At 36.1% G+C, this 22,928-nt stretch overlaps 1 protein-coding gene across 2 annotated transcripts in view; it reads left to right on the forward strand.

Moving 5' to 3' along the window:
• The first annotated feature begins 8,429 nt into the window (after window positions 1-8,429).
• Gabrb1 (gamma-aminobutyric acid type A receptor subunit beta1) overlaps window positions 8,430-22,928 on the forward strand; it is a 414,333-nt gene continuing 399,834 nt past the window's right edge. Inside the window, exons 1-3 of one of the 2 annotated variants that reach the window (XM_004849768.4) lie at window positions 8,430-8,756; window positions 8,930-9,021; window positions 9,441-9,508. In XM_004849768.4, the coding sequence (XP_004849825.1) occupies window positions 8,677-8,756; window positions 8,930-9,021; window positions 9,441-9,508 (240 nt within the window). In that variant the 5' untranslated portion in view covers window positions 8,430-8,676. The remainder of the gene's footprint in view (window positions 8,757-8,929; window positions 9,022-9,440; window positions 9,509-22,928) is intronic. The other variant, XM_087187566.1, reaches the window with a different exon arrangement.

The raw sequence follows: 22,928 nt of genomic DNA on the forward strand, positions 1-22,928 counted from the left end.
GTATATCCACAGATCACATGTTCATTGATGAGAAAAATCAATATTGTTGAAATGTGTATTATCTAAAACAATTTATAGATTCAGTGTAATCCCTGTCAAAATACCAATGATATTCCTCACAGAACTAGAAAAATTACTTCTACAATGTATATGAAACCAAAATTGAATTCTGAATGGCTAAAAACATCTTGAACAAAAAGGACAAAGCAGCATACATTACACTGCCAGACTTTAAGACATACTACAAAGCTGCAGTAACCAAAACAGAATGGTATTAGCATGAAAACAATCATATAGACCAATGGAATAGCATAGAGATCCTAGATGGAAATTCACATATCTCTATCTGATTTTCAACAAAAGTGTTAAGAACGCACAGCAGAGAAAGGGCAGTCTTTTTGATGAATGATGCAGGGAAAATTGGATTCTAGATGCTTCCATCTTATCAGTCACCTAAATTGACTCTAAATTGATTTTAAGAAACTTAAACCTAAGACCTAATATTATGAAACTATTGAAAGAAAACATAGGAAAAAAGCTACAATGTACTTCAATGTATAAGATCCTCAAAACAAATTTTAAAAAAAGAAATAGAAATAAATCAAACTGAAAATTCTGCACAGCAAGAGAAACAATCAACAGAGTGAAGAGACAGCTTAGAGAATAGCAAAAATATTTGCAAACTATACATCAGATAAGCGGTTGATGTACAAATATACAAAAAACTCTAAAACCACAATAACAAAAAAGCCCAAATAAAAATGAGCAAGAGATATCAATAGCTATTTCCCAAAATAAGCCATATAAATGGCCATACATACATGAAAAATAGAGTAATTGATAATCAGAGAAACTGAAATCAAAACCACAATGAGATAGCACCTCATTCCTCTAAGAATGACTATTAGTAAAAACACTAAAAATAATAAGTGCTGGTGAGTATGTGGATAGAAGGGGATACTTGGACAATATTGATGGGAATGTAAATTAATACAGTCTTCATGTAAAAAAGTATGAAATTTCCTAAAAAAATTCAAACTAGCACCACCATATGATCCAATATTACCACTCTTAGGTATATAGTCAAAATAAAATTAAATCAGTATGTCAAAGAAACATTTACAACTCCAATGTTTATTGCAGTACTATACGCAATAGTAAAGAAATGGAAATAACCTAAGTGTTCATCACCTGGTGAATAGATACAAAAATGTGGTACATATAAACCAGGGTATATTATTCAGCTATGAAAAGATTGAACTCCTGCCATTTCCAACACAGATAGAACTGGAAGTCATTATGTTAGTGAAATTTGATCTCACCCAGGTGAAATGTAAAAAAGTTGATCATATCGAAGTGGAGAGTAGAATGATAGTTATCAAAGGCCTAGGAAAGTAGGAGTGGAAAAGATCAATAGGTATTGAGTTACAATTAGATATTAGCAACAAATTCTGGTGTGTTATTGCAGAGTAGGTTGACTACAAAAAAATACTGTGTTTTTAATTTCAAGAACCTGCAGGAAAAGATTCTGAAAGTTTTTACTACAGAAATGATAAATGTTTGAAGACAGATACATGTTTAACTTGATTTAAACATTATGCAACATATACATATACTGAAATATAACATAGTACTCCATTACTGCATACAATTTTTATGCTGTTTATGTATCAGTAAAAAATAAATTTAAAAATTTTAAAAAGAAAGCTGAAGAGTAAATATGAAATATATTTTATACTATCATTAAAATATGTTGAATAACTGATTATTAAGTAACATGAAAGAGAGTCATACTTTCCCTAACAATACAATAAATCCATGGAGAATAAATTCATATGCAGAGTGAGATTATACCATTCCCATTTATGTGCATTAAAAATACTGCTTCAGTTAATTAGAATATTTAATATATCAATGCACAACATTTAAAAAATGTAAATTCATACTGTATTTAATGTACAAAATAAAATATGAAAACATAACAAAGATTATGTAAATATGCTAAAAGTTAATAATTGTGTGGTTGCCTTACCAAAATTCATACCTTACTAACAATAAGTGATTGTGATAAAAACACAATATATCAGGATAAACCAGAAATCATGGTCAATTGAACATAATGCAAATTCCTTCTATGCACCAAGATAATAGCATATTATATGGCTATTAGTAGTACAAATTGTCTTTAAGATAGATTGCAGCAAATTATACTCTCCCCAAAGTGTATGAAATTATATTTTTCTATAGCCTCCCTATTTGGTTGCCACAATTCACAACTGTGGTGCAGGGTAAAGAATATGAGAGACTGCTATGAGTTCATGTCTAGTTTTACTTCCATTCCAGAAGGCCCAGGGGGACTGCTTTCTACCCAAGTCCCCTCAAAGTGAGTGAGTCTCAGAAAAAAACAATGCTGATCTGAAGCTTCTATGGCTTTTGATTGATAGGACCAGGAAACAAGAGAAGGACACCTATACAGGAATTCAAATAGGGAACTAAGGAAAGATCAGGGAAGGACAGGATAGTCTGCTACATTACTGACCTTAGGGTAATCCAAGTAATTAATCAGAGTATGGGGAGGGAAGGGTGTAAGCACATATTCCTTAAAGCAATGTGTTTCAATCCTACTTGGACTTGAGTCCCTGTAGGCTATCTTTTAATATTTAATTATACATCCTGGGAAGTTTTGGGCTTGTAGCTCCAGAAGATCCCTCTCACACATAGATCCCTCTCACACATAGATCCATCCATCCATCCATCCATCTCACACATAGATCTGGCCAATGCCTCCATACATGGTGTTAAATTTTTTTACAGTAGCAAACTAATAGAAAGGTGTTTTATTAAAAAAATTCATTTGATTACTACCAAGGTTGAGATTTAAAGTACATTTATTGATCATCTAATTCTTTTGTGAAATAAATGTCAAATTATTTGCAGATTTATTTATTAGGTATATTTATTTGTCATAGATTTGGATTAATATTTTTGATTAATATTTTAAAATACAAATTGAAAAGAAAGCATTCCAGTTTGTACTTTCTTATAAGTTTTATTGTTTTAATAAACTATTTCCAATATCTAGGACTAAATGAAGAACACAATAAAAAATTATACATTCACTTGAATCCTAAAATCTACTATCCTTCTTATCCTTACTTCATATTTTTACTACAATATTACTGGTTTTTTCACTTAAAGTACTTTCACCATCAAGTAATGTTTCCGGGCTCGTAGTATCATTCTGCGCCTACCTGTTTCTGCTTTGACTCAGTTTTTATTTGTTTAATGTTTTATCTGGGGAATTCATCTGTGTAGCTAATGTTTCTATATTTTGACTTGTATTCTACTGTGTGATTACAACCTTATTGATTGATTCCCAATTGATAAAGATTTAAGTTAACAATTTACCCTATTAAAAATAACACTCCAATGAAAATTCTTAGACTGCATGAGGGTATCACTAAGGTATATTCCTTGTGGAGAAATTTCAGCTCAAAGGGGAGATGTATCTTTGATTTGATCTGTTCCAAGTGTTTAAAATATTTTTAAATTCCTATGCCTAATAAAATATATGAGACTTCCTAGCCAGTATTTGTATCAGATGAAAAGTTAGAAATAGTGTATCATTAAGTTTCAATTCCTCTTTTAGAATATCTCTTTGTCTTTTCTTTCTTATTTAATGGTAGAAGGATTTTGGTCCCCCTTCTTCCCTCCCTCCTTTCTTTTTTGGTGTGTACATCCCTGACAAAAATCCTTTGGGAGTTAAGTTTGCTGAAAACATATTCTTCCTTTGTGTGGCTTGACTTCATTATATTAGTAGGTTCTTTTTATTTAAAGAAGATTCTGTGTTAATGTTGTTATCTCTATAAGTTGTTTCTTTAATACTTCATCTTTAAATCATTCCCTATATCAAAAATTGTGAAGACATTGTCCTATACCAGTGATGCTGAGCATGCAAGCCAAAGCCCACTTATTTATCAAAAACTGCTATTCCTGCAATTAAACCTGAATACCCAATGCTCAGCTGCTGGGGTGACTTAGCTTGCATGCCTACTGAGAGGGCTCTATATGTTTACTGTGGTAAGCATGCCATAGGTTTGCCATCACTGACTATACAGTTTTTGTAAATTCTGAAGATTTGATTTTTATATTTTAATATATATTTTCAACCATCTCACATTTTCATCACGTAATCAGGTAACAAGGTGTATTTTCCCCTTCTGTATCATAAATTGTCTTGCAGAATTTACTATGAGCTCATCTTTTCCTACTTTTCCTAAAATAGAGGAATATTTTTCTACTTTTTATTTGCTTATATTATTCTTCTCTTCTTTACATGAATCCCAAACAAAACACAAAGTATTACAATTTCTATAGTTGAAAAATCTTGATACCCTAAAGGTAAGTAGCCTCATATCATACTTCTTTCCTTTTCCCACATTTTCTTGGCTTGTTTTGAGCCTTCATTCTTTAATTTTGATTTTTAGAATTTCTCAGATTTCATTAAGATATAGAATTTTGATTCATATTGAATGCATTATTTGCACTAAATGTACAATATCTTTACAATTCTGACTCTTCCTAGCAATAATATATGTGGTACATTTCTCATTTATCTAGGCTTATTTAATGTTTTTCAATAATGTTACATTACTTTTTACAAAGGTTTTATTTAATGTTTTTCAATAATATTATATTACTTTTTTACAAACCCCCCCCCCATATTCCCTGGGTCTCTTAAAGAGTTTTGAAGTTATTGTAATGGAATAATTTTTTATTATGTTTCTTTGTTAGTAACTGCTGTGTATCAAATACTAAGAATATGTATGAAGCTTTGTTTTATTTTCCTTTAAGACACTTGCATTCTAGAGGAATGTTAACTTATAAGATTTCCCCTTTTGCCTCTTAGAGCCAGAAGAAGGAGAAGATAAGAATACAGATTATCAATGGTCTTCAGGGGCAACTTTACTTAAAAAAGTGAAAATTGAGTTGAACTACGAAAGGGAAAAAGTTGTCGTTATGGTTTGGATGTTCCCCCAAAGCCTCATGCAGTCATAGGTGGGGCTTTTTCACAGGTGGCTGGATCTAGAGTGTGTGATGATGGAATTGATTAATGGTGCAGTGCTAGGCTCAAGGGCACTAGGATTAAGAGTGTGAGTGCTACCCGCCCTAAGTAGCCTAGGTAAGACATAAAGAACAGAAAGTGCTGTGGTTCCCTTGCTTGTCTTTCTACTTTCTGCCTGCCATGAGCTGTTTCTCCTCTAGGATGCTTGTCTGCCAAGCCACCCTGCCTTGGAGCCAGCTGATTATGGACTGAAACCTCCACAAACTGTGAGCCAAATAAACCTTTCCTCCTTTAACTTTGGGTGTCAGATATTTTTGTCTCAGCAATGAAAAAAACAAGTAGCTAGTCAATTCAGAGCAGAAATAAGCAACTTTACAGGGGAGGAAAGTGTTAGCTTTTTCATGACATTAAAAAATAATACCAAAATGCATATGGATGTGATGATTTTTTAAAACTTCAATTATTTACTTGTTTCTAAATTACTTCAAATTTATTTCCCTCCTAGTGCCAAGACAATTTACGAACATTATATATTCAGTGCAACATATCTGTTTTTAAATTAGTAAAGTGTGAAAAAGTGGAATTAAATTTAGAATTCTAAGCCATCAAGGAGAAATTTAATATATTGAAATGCAGGTCACTAACATTTGCATAATGATTGAAGATGAGTTGTATTTATGACTCTGAAATTTCCAGTGGCCAAAGTAGTGAAATTGGTGGATTTTATGATTTCTCTGCCATTAAGACACAAACTACTCAGGGAATAAGACAATTTTCACAGTATTAAGGTCCAGGAAAATTTTTCTCCAGAGGTCCTCTTACATAAGGAAGGCACTGATGGCATACCAATCACCAATACAATGATAGATATCTTATGACTTCTTGCTGCATGCCTTCATATAATCATATACAATCATATAATTTCAAAACAAAATTCAGTGAAATTGATCTCGCTAGGACCTACTAAGTAACAAGATTGAAGAATAAAAATCACAGATAATCTTCCTCAATTCCAGAATAAAATCTTAGTTCTTTAGCAAACACTGTTAATAGAAGTCCGATTGATATCCAAAAAGAATTTCAGGGTATTATAATTAACTAGAAAGTACATATAGCAGTAAATGTTTTGTAAGTTAAATGAACAGTGAATACCAAAATAAATGCTTTTCTTATGAACTGAGGTTGGCTCACAAGGCTGACAGTTTGCAGCCTCCATAGATGTATTAAATGAAAAATTCCATTTGGAAAGAGACCATGTATGCTGTTTTGTTCACTATCATATCAGCAGCTCTTAGTACAGTGTCTGGCATGCAGTAAATAATTAATAAATATTTGAAGAATAAATGAATGAACAAACTAGCCTAATTACTTCTTACAGTGTGATTTTTGCAAAGAGTTGTGCAGCACAGAGTCTAAGTTTCAGCAGAAATGTGAAATAAAAGAAATCTCTTTTAACTGTTAAAAACAGATCCATTTGAATTAAAAAGAGTTGGTATCTCTCAAAGAAACTAGGGAGCCTAATTAACCTTTAGCATTTATCCCCAGAAGAAATGGCCCTAGGTTGTTGTGAAGCTAAAATGGGAAATGAAATTAGTGTTTTTGTGTAACAGTAAGCTCAACATATGTATAAACATTTGTACAGTTCTTTAGATACCTTCCATATATTCCCAACTCCTAACTTTCCAACTATTTGATGACTCTAATATGCTTCTCAAATGTTTTGATACTCTCACTTCTCTCATGATAAGTACTCTCTGACTTTAGTTTACCCCTGGGAAAAGGGGTATGGTAATAACCCCTTGTCTTGTTTTCCCTGTATGGTTCCTACCTTTGGGGGATCATGCTTCACAGCACTGAGAGTAGTTATGTCCATAAGTTCTGGGTTGAAATCCAGATTTTTCTTATTAGTTGTTGGGTACAACTAGTTTCATTACCCTAATTTAGTCTCTTGTTTCCTCAACTATAAAATGTGAATGACAATAATAATGTATATCATATCTGGATTGTTGTTAAGTTTCAAATGACACAGCCTATCAATTTGGCATAGTAATTATCACACGGGAATTGATATGTGTTGATTGTTCTTATCATAGTTATTCTGCCAGCATGTTTTGTCTAAAACCTAAATTTGCCTTGGCCTATCCCTACTTAAATTTTAACTAAGGCTAACAGAGGTAAGATGCTCTGCATATGTTAGAAGCCTACATGCAGAGAATGTGACTCACCTCATATTATGGCCTCAACCTCCCTTTATATCCTCCCCACCTTGCAATCCTTGCTTCTTCCCTCTCTTTCTAACCTGACCTGTCATTTCCCTGTCCAGGAATCCAAGTGTGACTATGTTTCCAAAGGGCACTAGTGTTTGGCATGTACCATCCTCATCTTTCTAGAATACTATCTCTTTTTGCTCTAACAAAAACTTCCCCTTCTTCAAATTTTTCCTCCTCTCAAACTATCTTTGCTTCTCCCTGGAAAATTAACAGCCTTCCTGCTACTACACAGTGTATCTAGAAATACACTGAATTTACTCTGCAATTACTCTGTGAATTTCTCTAGGTCAGGAGCCCTCTTTAAATCAGGTGTAAGTTTCAGAATGCCTAGAACATAGTAAAAATGTAATATATGCTACTTAATAAACGAATACACGCCTAGCCCAGAGTATCCTACCACCTCACTTGTGTTGCATTATGACTTTCACTTGATTCAAACAACACCGACCCAAACCTACTGGTCAACAGAGGTTGGACCCTCTGGGGTTTTCAGAGTCAGAGTCCCGTTCCGGGTCACTGGTACAAGCTAAGCTGCTGGCAGTGTAAGAAAGAGGCTTTCCATACTAGAAAGAAGAGAAAAGCGGGACTTGCTGCAGATGGCTCTAGAAAAATGATTCTCTGCCCAGAGCAGCTCCCTCCCCAGCCATTCTGGGAGTGGTTTAGAAAGGAAAGGGGAGGACAGCAGGGCAGAGAGCTGAAAAGTTGATCAGCCTCACCCTATCCCCTTTCCACGGAGAAACATTATCTAAACCAGGTGTTCTAACTCGCCTCCGAAGGGGGTCGTGATTCTTCAGCGCCTAAATATATCCTGAATTTCCTCTGTCCCCTTTCTACGTCTTCTAGGGCTTTCCCTTTCCACTCTCTCCTGGATGCCCCCTCCCAACTCCTCTCTCACTGGCTACCAGAGAACCCGCTCCAGAATTCCCCGTTCTAGGACCTCCGCGATTGTCAAGGAAAGATGCAAATCACAGGCAGCCTTAGACCACTGAGAACGGAGTAAAAAATCAGATTGTTGGCAGAAGGGAAAGAAACATAGCATGCCCCAGTGCACGAGGAAAACTACATATTCACATGCCCTACGATCGCCGATCTCCGGGCTGGAGACAGCAGGTTGCCTCTGACTACCCAGAGAACGCGGAGCACCTCAAACAGGAACTTTAAAGGGACTGAAATCTGTTGCCTGTTCCACTAGGAATATTGTTTGCAAGGCACAAGGTGTCTTTTGGTAGTGAGCACCCTCTGCGCATGCGCAGGTCCATTCGGGATTTACTGCCCAGCCGCTGACTAAGTTGCATTCCTTGGATCTTCGCAGAAAAGACAATTCTTTAATCAGAGTTAGTAATGTGGACAGTACAAAATCGAGAGAGTTTGGGGCTTCTCTCTTTCCCAGTGATGATTGCCATGGTCTGTTGTGCACACAGGTGAGCTTCCGTTATTGAATCTCTCTCTCTCTCTCTTTTTTCTTGGTGTTTTTCTTTTTACATGCCTGCCGGATCATGTATCTTGGTATTTGGGGTTAGGTGTGCCTGTATCTCTTTATGTTTACTCGCAGCTTGTGCTCGTGTTGAATTCGGTCCCTACTTCTTCCCCTCAGTGCCAATGAACCCAGCAACATGTCATACGTGAAAGAGACAGTGGACAGATTGCTTAAAGGATATGACATTCGCTTGAGGCCGGACTTTGGAGGTAATGCTTCATCTTTTTTCAGCCTGTAACCCATCCCTTGTTCACCTTTTCTGACAAAGATAAATGAAAAAAAAAATGTCATTTTCGTAAGCGTGCATTCCACCCTGGAAAACACACACACACAGACACACAGACACACACACACACACACACACACACACACACACACACACGCAGGACTCCCAGGCTCAGGTGCACGAATACTAGGCTAAGCTGACCTCCCCAACCGGACACACCCTCTGCATAGTCACTGCATCAAGCGTGTGCCCACACCTGTTTCCCGGGGTGGCTGTCCCTAAGGGGGGGGAGTGGGGAGAGAGTCCGTTCGGGATGTAGTAAGGTCTGGGAAACCCCCTCCAGCCTTCCTAGCCCATTGCCACTCAGGAATATGTCTTCATGTGGTCCCACCTCCCTGGCAGGGCCCCCCGTGGACGTCGGGATGCGGATCGAGGTCGCCAGCATAGATATGGTCTCCGAAGTGAACATGGTGAGTGGCCTCCCCGCGGCCCGGCGGCCGGGCTTACGCAGATGCGAAATGGACCGGTCCCGTGTCCTCTGTGTTTCCTTGGCGGTCACCTCGCCCCTGACGCGGGGGTCCCACTCCGCGCGCGCGCCCCATGCCAGCGCACACTCTTGGTTCGGTCCCGGTTTGTATTTTCGACACATACACACACCGGCTACTGCGGTGTTCCGGAGGAAGCGTGCTCGGCTCTATTTTGGGAAGGACGGGTGACTGCTGCGCCGGCGGATTGGCTGGGGCGGAGTCTGATCTTTTACTTTAGCTGGGTTTCCCTGGTGCTCAGTTGCAGGGCACCATCTGCCGGCGGCCGGGAGGCTTTCGTCGGGGCCCGCGGGCCGGGTCCGCAGCCGCCACCTCGCGGGGCGCAGGTCCCGCAGCTCCCACAGATCCCGAGCCTCCGCGCCCGGCGACACCGAGGCTCCGCCGGCGCGCGCACGCGGCGTTCACGGTCCCCGCCCTCCGAGGCTCAGGCACTCTGTGTGGCAGGAGCAACAGGCTGGGGAGACGGTCCTCGATCGCTAATAAGAGGAAGACCCCGAGCCTTCTTCTGGGGAGCCTTGTATTGTTCCTACGCGAGAGGTTGATGAATTTGTGTTGCCTCGTCTTGAACATTTAAATTGAAGCAAAATGGGTCGGGTCGAGTTCCAATGCTTTGCTTTACTACAGAAAGCTAAGCGTCCCTACAGAGCGTGATTATTAAACAGCCCATGGAGAGGGTGGGGCGTTGGGAGCATAGCGAAATCCTTTCATTTCAAAGGGGTCCACATTCTCTCTACTTCCTCCCTCTTTTCTGAAAGCTCTGGCAGAATGGTTGGGAATCATAGCTGCCACCTTCTGTGTTGGCTGTCTCCAGCCAGTGTGGGTAGCAGTTTTCTAATTGTTAAGAGTTCAGAGGCAAACGCCTGTTGCTTTTCTAGAATCCACGACCTAGAGAACAGCTGCATGTACGTGAACAAAATGTCATTTTTATTCCACTGGTGAAAAATAAAATTATGGGCTGCAGAAATTTAGACCTCCCGAATAATTAAAAGACAAATCCATTGGGATTTTATCTTTCTGTAGCTATACAGGCTATTGAATTCTTTCATTTCCAGTATACCATTTTATTTTAACATGCTGAGGTTTAATAATTATTCTTTTCATTTTTTTAAAGATTATATCAGGAAGAAATAAATGTTTGCAGCCTACTAAGTAGAATGAAAAGTGTGACAATTTTTTTTGTCTTTTGTAGCTGCAACTACCCCTGCTTTACATAGCTTACTTAAAATATTACTTAAATGTTTCTGATGGTTTAAAATGGTATTTTCAAATAATATCTTTGTTGTACTGGGAAAAGAAATGTAATTTTTAAAACAAAGCACACGAGTGAATATTTTCTGACAGATTTTAACAGATTCACTTACATTCTTTTTACATACATGATAATAACACAAAGCATCTTAAAACGTATTATTTACAGACACTTCGGGGCTAGAATATTAGGTGTGCATATATAAATCGTGCCCAGTTTATGCAAAAGCAACTGGACAAATTAGACAATGAGTTGCTTAACAAAATGTATCAAGCAGATAAATGATCATATTTTCCTTTTCAGTCATTTATTTTGGCGATTTGTAAGCAATTACATAGCTGCTTTATAAAAATAGAAGACTCAGAATGCTAAAAAAGCCAACAGTGCTTTTGCCAATGATTTACTTTACTGTATAGGATACTAGGCTTTTAGAATTTCTAAAAATATATAACTCTGTGGGTTGGAGAAGAAGGTATATCTCAGTAGACAGAGAACTTGCAAAGCATCCACAGGTTGCTGGGTTGGATCCTCAGCACTGAAATAAAAATCTGTTGGCCATATTTACATGCACTTTTCTAGATGTCTTTTCTGAATCCAAGGACTTGCTCTTGTGAAGGAAATGCCCTAACACTGACCCTATTCTCAACCTTACAGTTATTTTTTTTTTGAGTGGATTGAATAGGTCAGTTGCATATAACCAAAACAATCACCACCACAAAAACTCTGTGTGATCAGTTGTTCAACTAAATTCATATATAAACTCAGAAAAAATATTGAATGTAATTGTAACAGCCCTGGACTTTTCTACAAATGATTGAATAATACAGCCTGTTTATGCTCTGAACCATGATATATGCACTGTTAAAAAAAATATATTCTCCCAACAGATAAACCTCTTAAAATACGTTGTATTAAAATACTCATCATCTTTTCACAATGGTGTGAGAGATACAATAGAAAAATAGAAACCATTGAAAGTTGGAATATACAGCTAAACCTTTTAAAATAGGCTGCATAAAACACATTTTATACAGCACATGAGTGTTAGAGTCGTAATGGGAAAATAGAAACTACTGAAAGTTGGACCATGCTAAACCAGGATCTACTTATTCTTTCTTTTCTCTTCTTTTAATGAAAGCAACCAACAAGACACAAGGTTTATTTTAGCTTGTAATTTATGACAAAGGGTTGAAATAAATGGATTAGGAATAACTCTAAGAAAAGTGGCAATAAAGAGGGACTTTTTAAAAGATTGCAAGTGTCATAGAGACACAACCTGAATGGTGAGCTTTTACTTCGATGTAAGAGAAACATTTGTAACATCCTTTGATTTTAAACCAATATAAGAATTGAAAATTCTTGGAAAAGAAGACATTATTTTAAATTAAGCATGTATTGGTATGTTGATACGTAGTAAGATTTTAAATTTTCACCAAAATAAAAAATAAGAATGGATAAGAGTATAATCAAATACTTTTTAAGAAAATGCATGTTAAATTCATTACTAAAATATTAGTCATTTTTATATTTTTATTTATCATCATTGCCTATTCCATAGCTGGGCAAATAATATAATAATTATGCATTAAATTAATGGATTTGAAAACAAGGTCCTCTTATTTTTTGTTTCCTATGCTACTGTAAGTAAAATATAATTCTTGATTATTTTAATATTGTCCATTTCAGAGAGTAACATCACATGAAGAGTACTTTCTGATTCATGTCCTTCAGTATATAACATTTTTTTCTCAATTAAAGAAAGGAAAGGAGTATTTACAGTTAAGAATCTCAATAATCTTAAGAATCATAAACATGTATTGAAAGAGCACATTTTACCCAATTAACATGTACAAATTTTATGTCATTAAAATATAATTGAAATGAAAAATAATAACCTTTTGAAAAGAATGGTTTTGAGCAGTGAATGCAAAAACTCTAGGGAATAATTCTAATATAGAAAAATATATAAGAGAAAGCCTTTAAAAGTCAATGATATTATTAAATCAATTAGGAAGGATTTTTTTTCTCACATCATGAACTATGTGGTCTGTGTGAAAGTGACTACATACTGTTATTATTTTCTAGATTGTACCCTTAATCTACTGTGATTTTCATGTATTGTATGTTAAACCCTTTACCCTTTCTCTTTTAACTTTTTCTGCCAAGCCCCTCCTCAAACATGCATACACACACATACACACAGGGCTAACTAGAAGTGTGCATGAACAGCCAAAGCAAAGCAAAGGGAGGCAAGAGCTCTCAAATGTCGCCCTCAAAGTGGCCATTAGCATCTGCTCTGATCAACTCAGTAAAACACAGAGGTAGTAGGCAAGTTTTTTCTTTGAGCTGTAGTTGAGGGAACATGTTAGACTACATGCAAACAAGTAGTTGAAATCTTGTATTTCAGATTCCAATCACTAGCTGTTCTTTCTTAGTTGAGAGGCAGATGCTGATCAAGTAGAGATCCAATCCCACAGCTCTAGCAAGTCTATCTAGATTTTTTTAAGTTTGAGCATATGTTTGAAAGCCTATAATTTTAGGATCACGGGACCAGACTGGGTATTAAATTGTGCATTAAAATGAAAATACATAGCAACTTTTGGGGGGAACATTTCCCAAGTGTGAAGTATGATTGTCAAGTGCCTTATGTTATAGCCTATTTAACCCTTAATTCAAGGCTGTGAAATTCTTGTCCCTCATTACTTGAAAAACTAAAGCTGAGAAAGGGTGAAACTTGGGATAAGAGAGGTTAAGAAATTTATTCAGAAATTGCAGAGCTAATGAAAGGCATAGTCAAGACTTGAAACTAGGGAGCCTGTCTTCAGGGTCAGCCTTCTAATTGCAGGGATCATAAAAAAACAAAATGGTTTTAATCATTAGCTTTGGGACCTTGAGTGAGAAATTTGACTTCTCTAGGCCTCAGGATTCTTCTTTATAAAACAGAGTAATTTTCATGATTGAAAGACCCCTTTCTGGTTAAAATATTCTATAATGAAAAACTTGAATCTTTAGAAATTTTAGACTCTGTCAAAATCAAGAGCCTTCCTCTCTATCTCATTCTTCTGTTAGATTCTCTTCTTCCTATTTTTCTACGAGGAGAGTAAAACAAAATACACAGTTACCACTGAGTGCAAACAATTGCAGTCTCTTGTGCACACTGTAGTAATTATTTTGTGTAATCTAGACCTTCTTAGATCATTGTTTTCATTGGGCATGGCATTATCCAATTTTTTTCTCCCTTTGATACTTTTCTCAAAGCAGCAACATGAAATATTGGGTTGATAGTTTGCTTTCTTGTTGCTAGTACAGAATACCTAATACCCACAACTTGAAGGAGGTTAGGTTTATTTTGGCTTATGGTTTCAGAGACTTAGTTCATGATAGGCTGGCTCCAAGAAAGAAATATCATGGCAGAAGGGCACACTGGAGTAAAGGTGCTTAGTTCATGATGGCCAGGGGCAGAACACGGGGGAACAGTACCAGAGAGGAGGACCTAAATAAAGTACCCTTCATGACTTACCCATACACACATGGATGTAAGCTTTAGTAAGTTCCTTGGCAGCTCTCAAGCCAATCAAATTGACAGTCTAGTTTAACTGTCACAGCGATCTTCAGAGTGAGACTTGACTGATGTCTGGTTCATATTGCACTGAACATTAGAGCTAAGACCAAATTGAAAGTATTTCTAACTGTGCTATCCATTCTATTCATCCTGGAAATATTGCTCTTCTACTACACTACTAATCTACTAATATATTTTTGGCATTTGATGTAAAATAAAAGGAAACTACTTCTTTTCATGATCTGGATATCCCACCTCTAGGAGATGGATGAAGAGTGAATGGTAAAACCAGAGTGTTTGTCTCAGTTGAGTGTCAGTATTGGTTCTCTAAATTTTTGATGACTTCTGTCTTGGAAGTACTCTAAATAGCACCCTAAAAACACTGACAAATGAATGAAATCTTGCATTATCAAAAAGGGTAAAACATTTCAAACAAAAATGAGCTGTTTAATATCTCCAATTGATTTAGATTTTAGTGAGGGGGCTCAACTATCATAATCATACTTGAGAATAATAAGAAAATGCATTGTTACATGCTCATAGTTCACTAAATGTTAGTGCATAGTTTCTAAATCTTATTTTTCACAGTACCAGGATTGAGTTTCTGCATTTTAGAATACTTCTCTTTTTCAGCAGATTGTGAATTTCATGAAGTTCTCTGACTACATTGACTGAAAGGGAAGGAAGTTAATAGTAGCATTTAGTATTCTATTATTCAGCACATATGCTTAAAAACGGGTTAGTGATACAGTCATACCTCGGTTCATGAACTTAATTATTTCCAGAATTCTGGTCACAAACTAAATTGGATGAGAACCAAATCAAATTTCCCCATAAAGTCAACATTGAACCTAACCATTGAATTTGATTTGGTTCTCATCCAATTTGGTTTGCAACCAGATTTGCAGAAAGTATTAAGTTTGTGAACTGAGGTACCACTGTAATTTACATCAATGAGGATAACTTTTTTTTTTCTTTTTTTTTTGGTACTGGGGATTGAACTTGGGACCTTGCGCTTGCGAGGTAGGTGGCAGCACCACTGAGCTAAATCCCTGGCCCAGTGATGATAAATTTTAAAAAGTTATACACAGAAAAAAGTGGAAAATTCCTTTCTTTTGTCTATAGTGAACCTAGTTACTCATTTTTAGAATCCTCATAGTTCCCCACTGTTACTCCTCCACTAAGTGAACTTATGTGTCACCCCTACCCCTCACATCACCATAAAACCTAGTATCACGTTGTGAATTTAAGATTAAAGGGCAAAATTCCAAGAGCATTCATTAAGCTACTGAATAAAACAGATGGGCTCTCTGTTCTTGTGAGATTATGGTCTTTTAAAAAAAATCATGTATTTAATGTCTTTAACCTTGGAGTATGAAGAACTTTTCCCTTTAGAAGATTTTAAAACATCAATAGTTGTCTCAATCTTGGGGTGTTTTGGTTCAACACAAACTTACAGTGTATTTAGTCTTTTATCTGGCCCTGAACTAAGCATTAGGGATAGAAATAAAACTAGGACAAGTTCCATGCCTTCACAGAATTTGCAGTGTAGAGCCAAATACACAATATATTTATTTTAAAACAATGTGATAGGTACTATGATAAAGTCATGTATATGCAGGATCCTACAGGGGCTCAGAGAGGTAGTTTCTAAGGAACGGTGAAGAGTAAGTGCCTAAAATGAATCTTAAAGAGGAATAGTAGTTAGCCATTGTGAATAGGCTGCAAATAGGAGGAAGGACAGTTTAAGCAAAAGGAAGGCCGTATGCAGTCAGGTGTACCCAAAGACAGCATGGAGTGTTCTGAGAACTACAGTTAATTCACAATTGTGAGGACTAAAGGGGTATAGGGAGTATTGCCAAGAGATCACACTGAGTGCTAAGTGCAAGGTGTATGGCAGTGCTATTGAATGTTCTTACTTGTGCAAAAAGAAGCCTCTATAGGCATGTTTGTTTGTGTATATATACAGACCATTTCTGAAAGAATACACAAGAAGTAAGCAATAAATTTTTATGTCTTGGAAATAGAACAAGGATTAGGAGTGTGCTTTAGATAGCTTACTGTTTTCTATATGCTCTTCTGAATTTTGAAAAAAAAGTTTCATTGTATAGAGTTTTCACAGAACACACACACACACAAACACCCCTCCAAAATGATACTGAAATGATGCTAAAGAAGTGAATTGTGACCCTGAAATAGAGAAAACCTTCCAAAAGGCTTACAAAGCTCTGTGTTTTACATTTCAGATAGATCATTCTCATAGTGATGTGAAGGATGAATTAGAGAAGGGTGAAACAAGGGACACTGTTTCCAAATAAGAAGTTAAGAGGGTATTGCAAAGAAAAGGAGAGATGAGAAATTGCTAAAGTAATTCAATAGCCCTAGGGATGGAAAGTAAGAAAATTTTTCCTGAAAAAGAGGCAAATCAGAAGGATTTTGTGGCTGTTGGAAGACGTAGGTTAGAGAAGAATTGAGCCCTGGATGTGCTGGGGGTTCCATACTGAGTGTTTGGCATGAAGAGTACCATCTGCCCAGGGAGGGCACCAGAGAAAGGAGCGCAGTGTACCATCTCCCTTGTTCTGAGGTGGACATATTTTCAGAGTGAGAAGAGTAGGTTATTATAAGGTCCATGTGGCCAGGTTGAGGGAAAATATTGGAACCATCTCCAATATTGGGAGATTGAAGTAGACTGATTCTTTGGTGAGTTTTCTACTTCTGTTACAAATCAACACATTCTTTAAAGAAACTCTGGGCCCCCTAATGATGGCAGCTAAATGAGGCAAAGATGTGGAGACAGAATACTAGGGGAAGACATGGAATACAGCCAACATAGCTACCAAGATAGTTCTCTGTCTAGGAGGATCTAGATAGATTGACAGATTTTAAGACACACTTTTTAAATTCCTCCAGAGAAGTGATCTTTGTATTTTGTTTTAGCTATCTTTATAAAACCACATAGGGAAAAAAGATGTGTAGAGAACCCACTTACACAGCATCTGTTCTCTTCTCCACTGCATCCCTAAAGTGATTCAGAGTCCTGGAACATTGTGCTTCCTTATGAAATTGCAAGGAAGCAGTGTGAGTTCTTATAGAAAGTGCATTTGGTGAGGAAATGAGGCTGCAATAACGGACAGGCCAAGTGAGGCTGACAGCATGTCCTGAGAAACCAAGCTTACCTGCCAGGAAATAAAAAAGTGACTCCTGGGAGCTTTGCAGAGGAAAGAAACATTTGAATAGTCTGTTGGGTAGGATTTTAAACAAAAGTTCAACAGCCTTGTTCCCTTTGTGATGATCTTCTAGGAAGAGGAAATCTATATAAGCAAAGGTTTATTCATAGATTGTATTATTTAGTTCAGACAAAAGGATTCAAATAGGGGAGTGACTGTAAGTAACTGTTAACAATTCACATTCCATCTCCTACCTCTATGGAAAAAGACAGTGGGTGTGTGGGTAAATGCCGTCAGATATAAGAGAAAAAACATGAAAGGTTAGATGCTTTGCTCTTGTTGCTGAAGAAATTGATAAGGAAGTTGCTATAGGTGATTCCTATTTGAATGAGAAAATTTACTTGGAATCCTTTCTAAAAGCAGGGGAACAGATTGTTGAAATCTCAAAGTTCCTGCCTACTCTAACCCTCTGTGACTCAGGGGGAGATTTTTTTCATATGATTTATTATTTTCAGGGGAATGATACATAATTCTCAAGTCAAAAATTCAGTCTTGTGGTTTCCATAGAGACAGCTCATTTGAAATCCTACCTGAGTTTAGAACGTGAAAACGTTCTGAGAAATCATGTCAGTGGCCGTTGTTTCTCCCTCCTACCACCTGTAACCCTTCTCCCACTCACATGCATCTAGATCTACTTCAAATCCTACAGGAAATTATATTTCTTCTATGGAGCCTATTCAGCAGCCACACTACAGAGAATTCTGTAGAAAGAATATCTGGGGCATAAGAGCAAATCAACACTTCTAAAAAATGAAATATTTAACACACATTAAGAATCAACCATATTAGATTTTAATTAAGCTTATTTTTTTACCCTTGCACTATATAAGCTCCAGGAAATTTAAGATTATATTCATTATGTTCTCTAAGTAGTTTATACTATATTGTAGAGACAATCACAACATTTATTAGATGTATAAAAATTTTTCTTTTCATAAAATTGTTGGTAATAATAGCATTTGCACGTATTTATTTATTTTTTTCCTTAGGTTTATTTCTACATTTTAGGTATACAATGCAGTTACATTCATCATTAGGATCTTAATAAGGATCAAAATGTATAATAATATTGTGAAATAGGAAGAAAAGATCTAAAGGGGTAGGGGAGGTGGGAGGGGTAAGGGAAAGAAAAGAAGGGAAAAGAAAAAATACGAAAAAAGGAAAAAAAATAGCATTTGCACTTTTAAGTCAGAAATCAATAGTTTCTCCATCAGGTCTGCCTTACCACTTCATCTGTAATTTTCTTTTATGTTGACCGTGAGTCATGAACTGTTTCCATAGAAACAGCTTCATCATGTGGCAGAACCAAAATCACAAACACAGAATTACTTAATAACAAATTTCAATGCATGTGTGTATATCTATCTATCTATCTATCTATCTATCACCTATCATCTATTTATATATTACTAGTATCTTCCTGGGATCTGGACTATCAACATTTCTAGACATATCGAAGAAATTTTAAAAGAATAATTTGATGGTTACAAAGTATGTGACATTTTAAAAAAAGAGAAAATCAAACAGGTAGGTATAGAAAGGGATTCCTCAACTAATCTGGAGAGGTTTTTAAATAAGAAAAGTTGTATTTTAAGATCAAAGCAAAGATTTTATAGAATTTGAAAATATAAAAAGTCAGAAATTGTCTATTGAAGATAAATATATCTATTTAATATATATTTATGTATTATCTATATCCATCTAATGATTAGCCATTTTGGTATAATTATATATTTAATGCTCCGTGCTATTGAAACCAGTAAATAAGTCAAATTATCTATCATCCTAACTGGTGAAAAATCAATTCTTACCATTAACATCACCAACTAACCATCTCCCCTCACACTCTACAATTTAATTGTGCAGGAGGATTGTGAGCTCAAGGCCAACCTGGGCTATATAGTGAGACTCTCCCAAGGAAAAAAAAAAAGGAAAGCAAGACAAATATTATGAGAACAAACATCACGATTCAAACCAACTGCTGAGTTGAGGCTGATGAGCATACAGAAAGAAGATTCACTACAAAGGTTAATACTGGTCAAGTGAAAGCTTCAGGCTTAATGTGGTGAGGAATGATTTTGGGAAGTTGTGAAACTGGGAATGAGAGAATGAAGGCAGGATGAAAAATTTGGAGAGTGAAATTGGAAAAACAGAGGCAGTCCTTGGTGGGTTATTGGTGCATAGCTCCTACGCCCACGTAAACACTACTTTGGAAAACACCCCCACAAACTGTATTGTCATGAAATTTGAAAGGGATTTCATAACCTGTTCTCTTAAATTGTAGAAGGGAATGATTTCAGTATACCACAGGATGGCATCTGTCCTATTGTCTTCAAAATCAATGTCATCAACCATAAATATATCTTGGTGAATTGTGTTTTTGCATAGTCACTGTCCTGCTTTTCACATTTTAAACCCTTTAAAGGATTTGCAGTTTTGGTTCTGCAAAATAGATATGTGAGACAACACTCAAAAAAGCCTTTATTCTTTTTCAATACATTAATCTTATTAATTCTCATTGAGGTTTTTCAATCAAAAAATAAGACTATTGGTAGAATATGTAGGAAACACCTACAGAAAGTGATTTCAGGCTAACTGGGAAGAAACCAGCTTAAAAATTTATCATTAGAACATGATATCTTTGGCTTTGATTCCTGCTGCAATGCAAACAGCCCTGGGAGAAGTGAAAATAAATGTGGATTTTCAATTCTGGTATTTGTACCAGAGTCTGAATGAATGGTTGAACGTGAGAATATGTTTGCTTACAGGAAAGAGATTTTAAAAGGGTAGAGTAGAGAGGGGATAAAGTTGTTTCATACTTCTCCCCAAGAATCAGCAGTTTCCTGAGTTTGGGAGCTGACAGAACCGGCTGAAAAGTGGCAGGGGTGTGCAGAGATAGCATTTGTGTTGTCTGCAAGGATTCTCTACTGCAGAAAAGCATTTGGCTTGATCTGACACTGACTGCTTAAAATTTTGTAGCCCATGATGTGAAACCAACAAACTCAAGTCCATTTTCTGACAGGGCCACAAGAGAATGATATTTATAGTTTTAATATTTAATCTCACAGTGAAGATCAGTGGGCAGTGTAGAAGAATAGTTTTTTTAGTACAGGTGCTCTCCATTTGGCACATGTAATTTTGATATTTCCCTGAATATGTATCTGTAAAGTTATATTTTTAAAATATGGCTTTCATTTGGTAGCACTGGGCATGAAACTCAGCGCTTTGAGCATAAGCCCATCCTTTACCACTGAACTCTATTCCCATCCCCTCTATGTTCCAATAATTTTAAATTGCTTTAACATCTGAGAATTATGCTCCATCCTAATTTATACTATGAAGTATAAATCTACTGACTTTTAAAATCCACTTGACCTTCAGTTTCATGTAAAATAGAAATAATTTCTGTTCTCCTTATTTCAGGAATCTGTGAATGTGAAAAAGTTATTCCACATACAAATATATGTTTGGGTATATATGTGATATTTAAACTGTAAATACTATAACATTAAGTGCTGGTATATTATTATTTTACTATTATTTCCCAGGCTTATAATTAATTTCTCCCTCTTTTAATGTCAGGACATCAATGATATTACTAGTTCACATTATGCATAATCAAATAAAATAATATTTTTATTTGATGTTAGGATTTTCTTCATGTATTTGGAATCACAGTACTGCTAATTATAAAACTTCTTTTTGAAAATTGACAGAAAAAGTAGAAAAGATTTCTCTCATCTTTTTTTCCTGGTAATTTTCTGTTAGTTTTCATGCTGGGAAGGAACTGGACCATGTTACCTCTCAAATAGTTTCAATCTATATACAGTCTTCCCACACATCTCTAAACTTCATAAGTTATATCACTGCCTGATAAATGGAGGAGATAGAACAGGTAGTGTTCCATAAGCTTAGCCTAAGATTTGGGCAATAGGGTTGATTTCTAGTTTTTAATAATAGCCCTCCCACTTATAAGATCTGTCAACTTGGCATTGGTTAACTCTAGAGTATTTGTTTAATTTATATCCAAACCCATATTATTAAGAATGAAGGGAACACTGTTAATAATTGCTTGTGCTTGACGAATGGTAAAACCAAAATTGTCCTACGAAAGTCAGAATTTATAACTATCTTGTGCCACTCAAAACCTGGATTTCTCTTTAAAATAAGGATAAATACTATTTTCTTCAGAGGCGATGGAAGACTACATAAGATAATGGGTTTAAGTCTTTTATCATAGTGCCAGACCTCTTAGTAGGTTTGAGGACGGAGTAGGTTATTTTAAAACACAATATTAATCATTATCATCATTATTATCATCATTGTTATTGTTAGCTCATTTGGGATGATATATCAGAATATCACAGACTGGGTGACTTAAAAATAGCATAATTTTATCTCAATAGGAAGTCCAAAATCAAGGTGTGGCTATCTTGGTGGGTGAAGGCTGCTTCCTGGCCTGTTCTCATGTCCCCTCATATATAGAGGGAGCGAAGAAGACTCTGAGTCCACTTTTACAAAAAGAGTAGTAATATTCCTGAGGGTTCTGTCTTTCCACCTAGCCACTTTAAAAGACCTTACCTTAAAATCCCATCAGACCAAGGATTAAGTTTCAGTTTATGACTTTGCAAGGATATACAGATTCAGTCTAACTTATTAGCATCATTGTAGTTATGATGCATTTGGTGGTGAGATAATCTATTTTAAGTTATTATATTAAAGTTTGTAGATACCACAGCGATATATGTGCACCTATGTTTATAGTGGCACAGTTTGTAATAGCTAAGGTTTGGAAACAGCCCAAGTGCCCATCAACTGGAAGCTGGATAAAGAAGATGTGGGGTTTTTTTGGAAAATGGAGTACTACTCAGCCATAAAGAATGAGAAATGAGAGTCATTTATAGCTACATGGATGCATATTGAGGCCATACTCTTAAATGAAATAAATAGGACACACATGTGTAAATACTGAATAGTTTCTCTAGTGTGAGAAACTGAAAGTGTAAATAAGGATGAAAATGATTAAAATGAATAACTGACAATTTGAAATAGGAAAAGGTCCAAAGGTGGAGGGGTGGTGGGAGGGGAAGGGGAAAGGGAAGAAAGGAAAGAAAAAATTGTGAGAAAGAAAAAAAAAATGGAAACAAAGTCTATGTAAATAGGGGAGGGTGGTAGGGATGAAGGGCGCATAGGTAATGGGGAAAAAAATAAGAACCAAGATACATCATGTTCAGGTACAAGCACCCAATGATAAATGTAAATGTATTATATACCTAAAATGTACCCATTAATATATAAATAAAAAAA

This window comes from Heterocephalus glaber, unplaced genomic scaffold (genome assembly GCF_053883595.1).
Source record: "Heterocephalus glaber isolate CG9 unplaced genomic scaffold, H.glaber_assembly_v1.0 deba00001509, whole genome shotgun sequence".
Taxonomy (NCBI): domain Eukaryota; kingdom Metazoa; phylum Chordata; class Mammalia; order Rodentia; family Bathyergidae; genus Heterocephalus; species Heterocephalus glaber.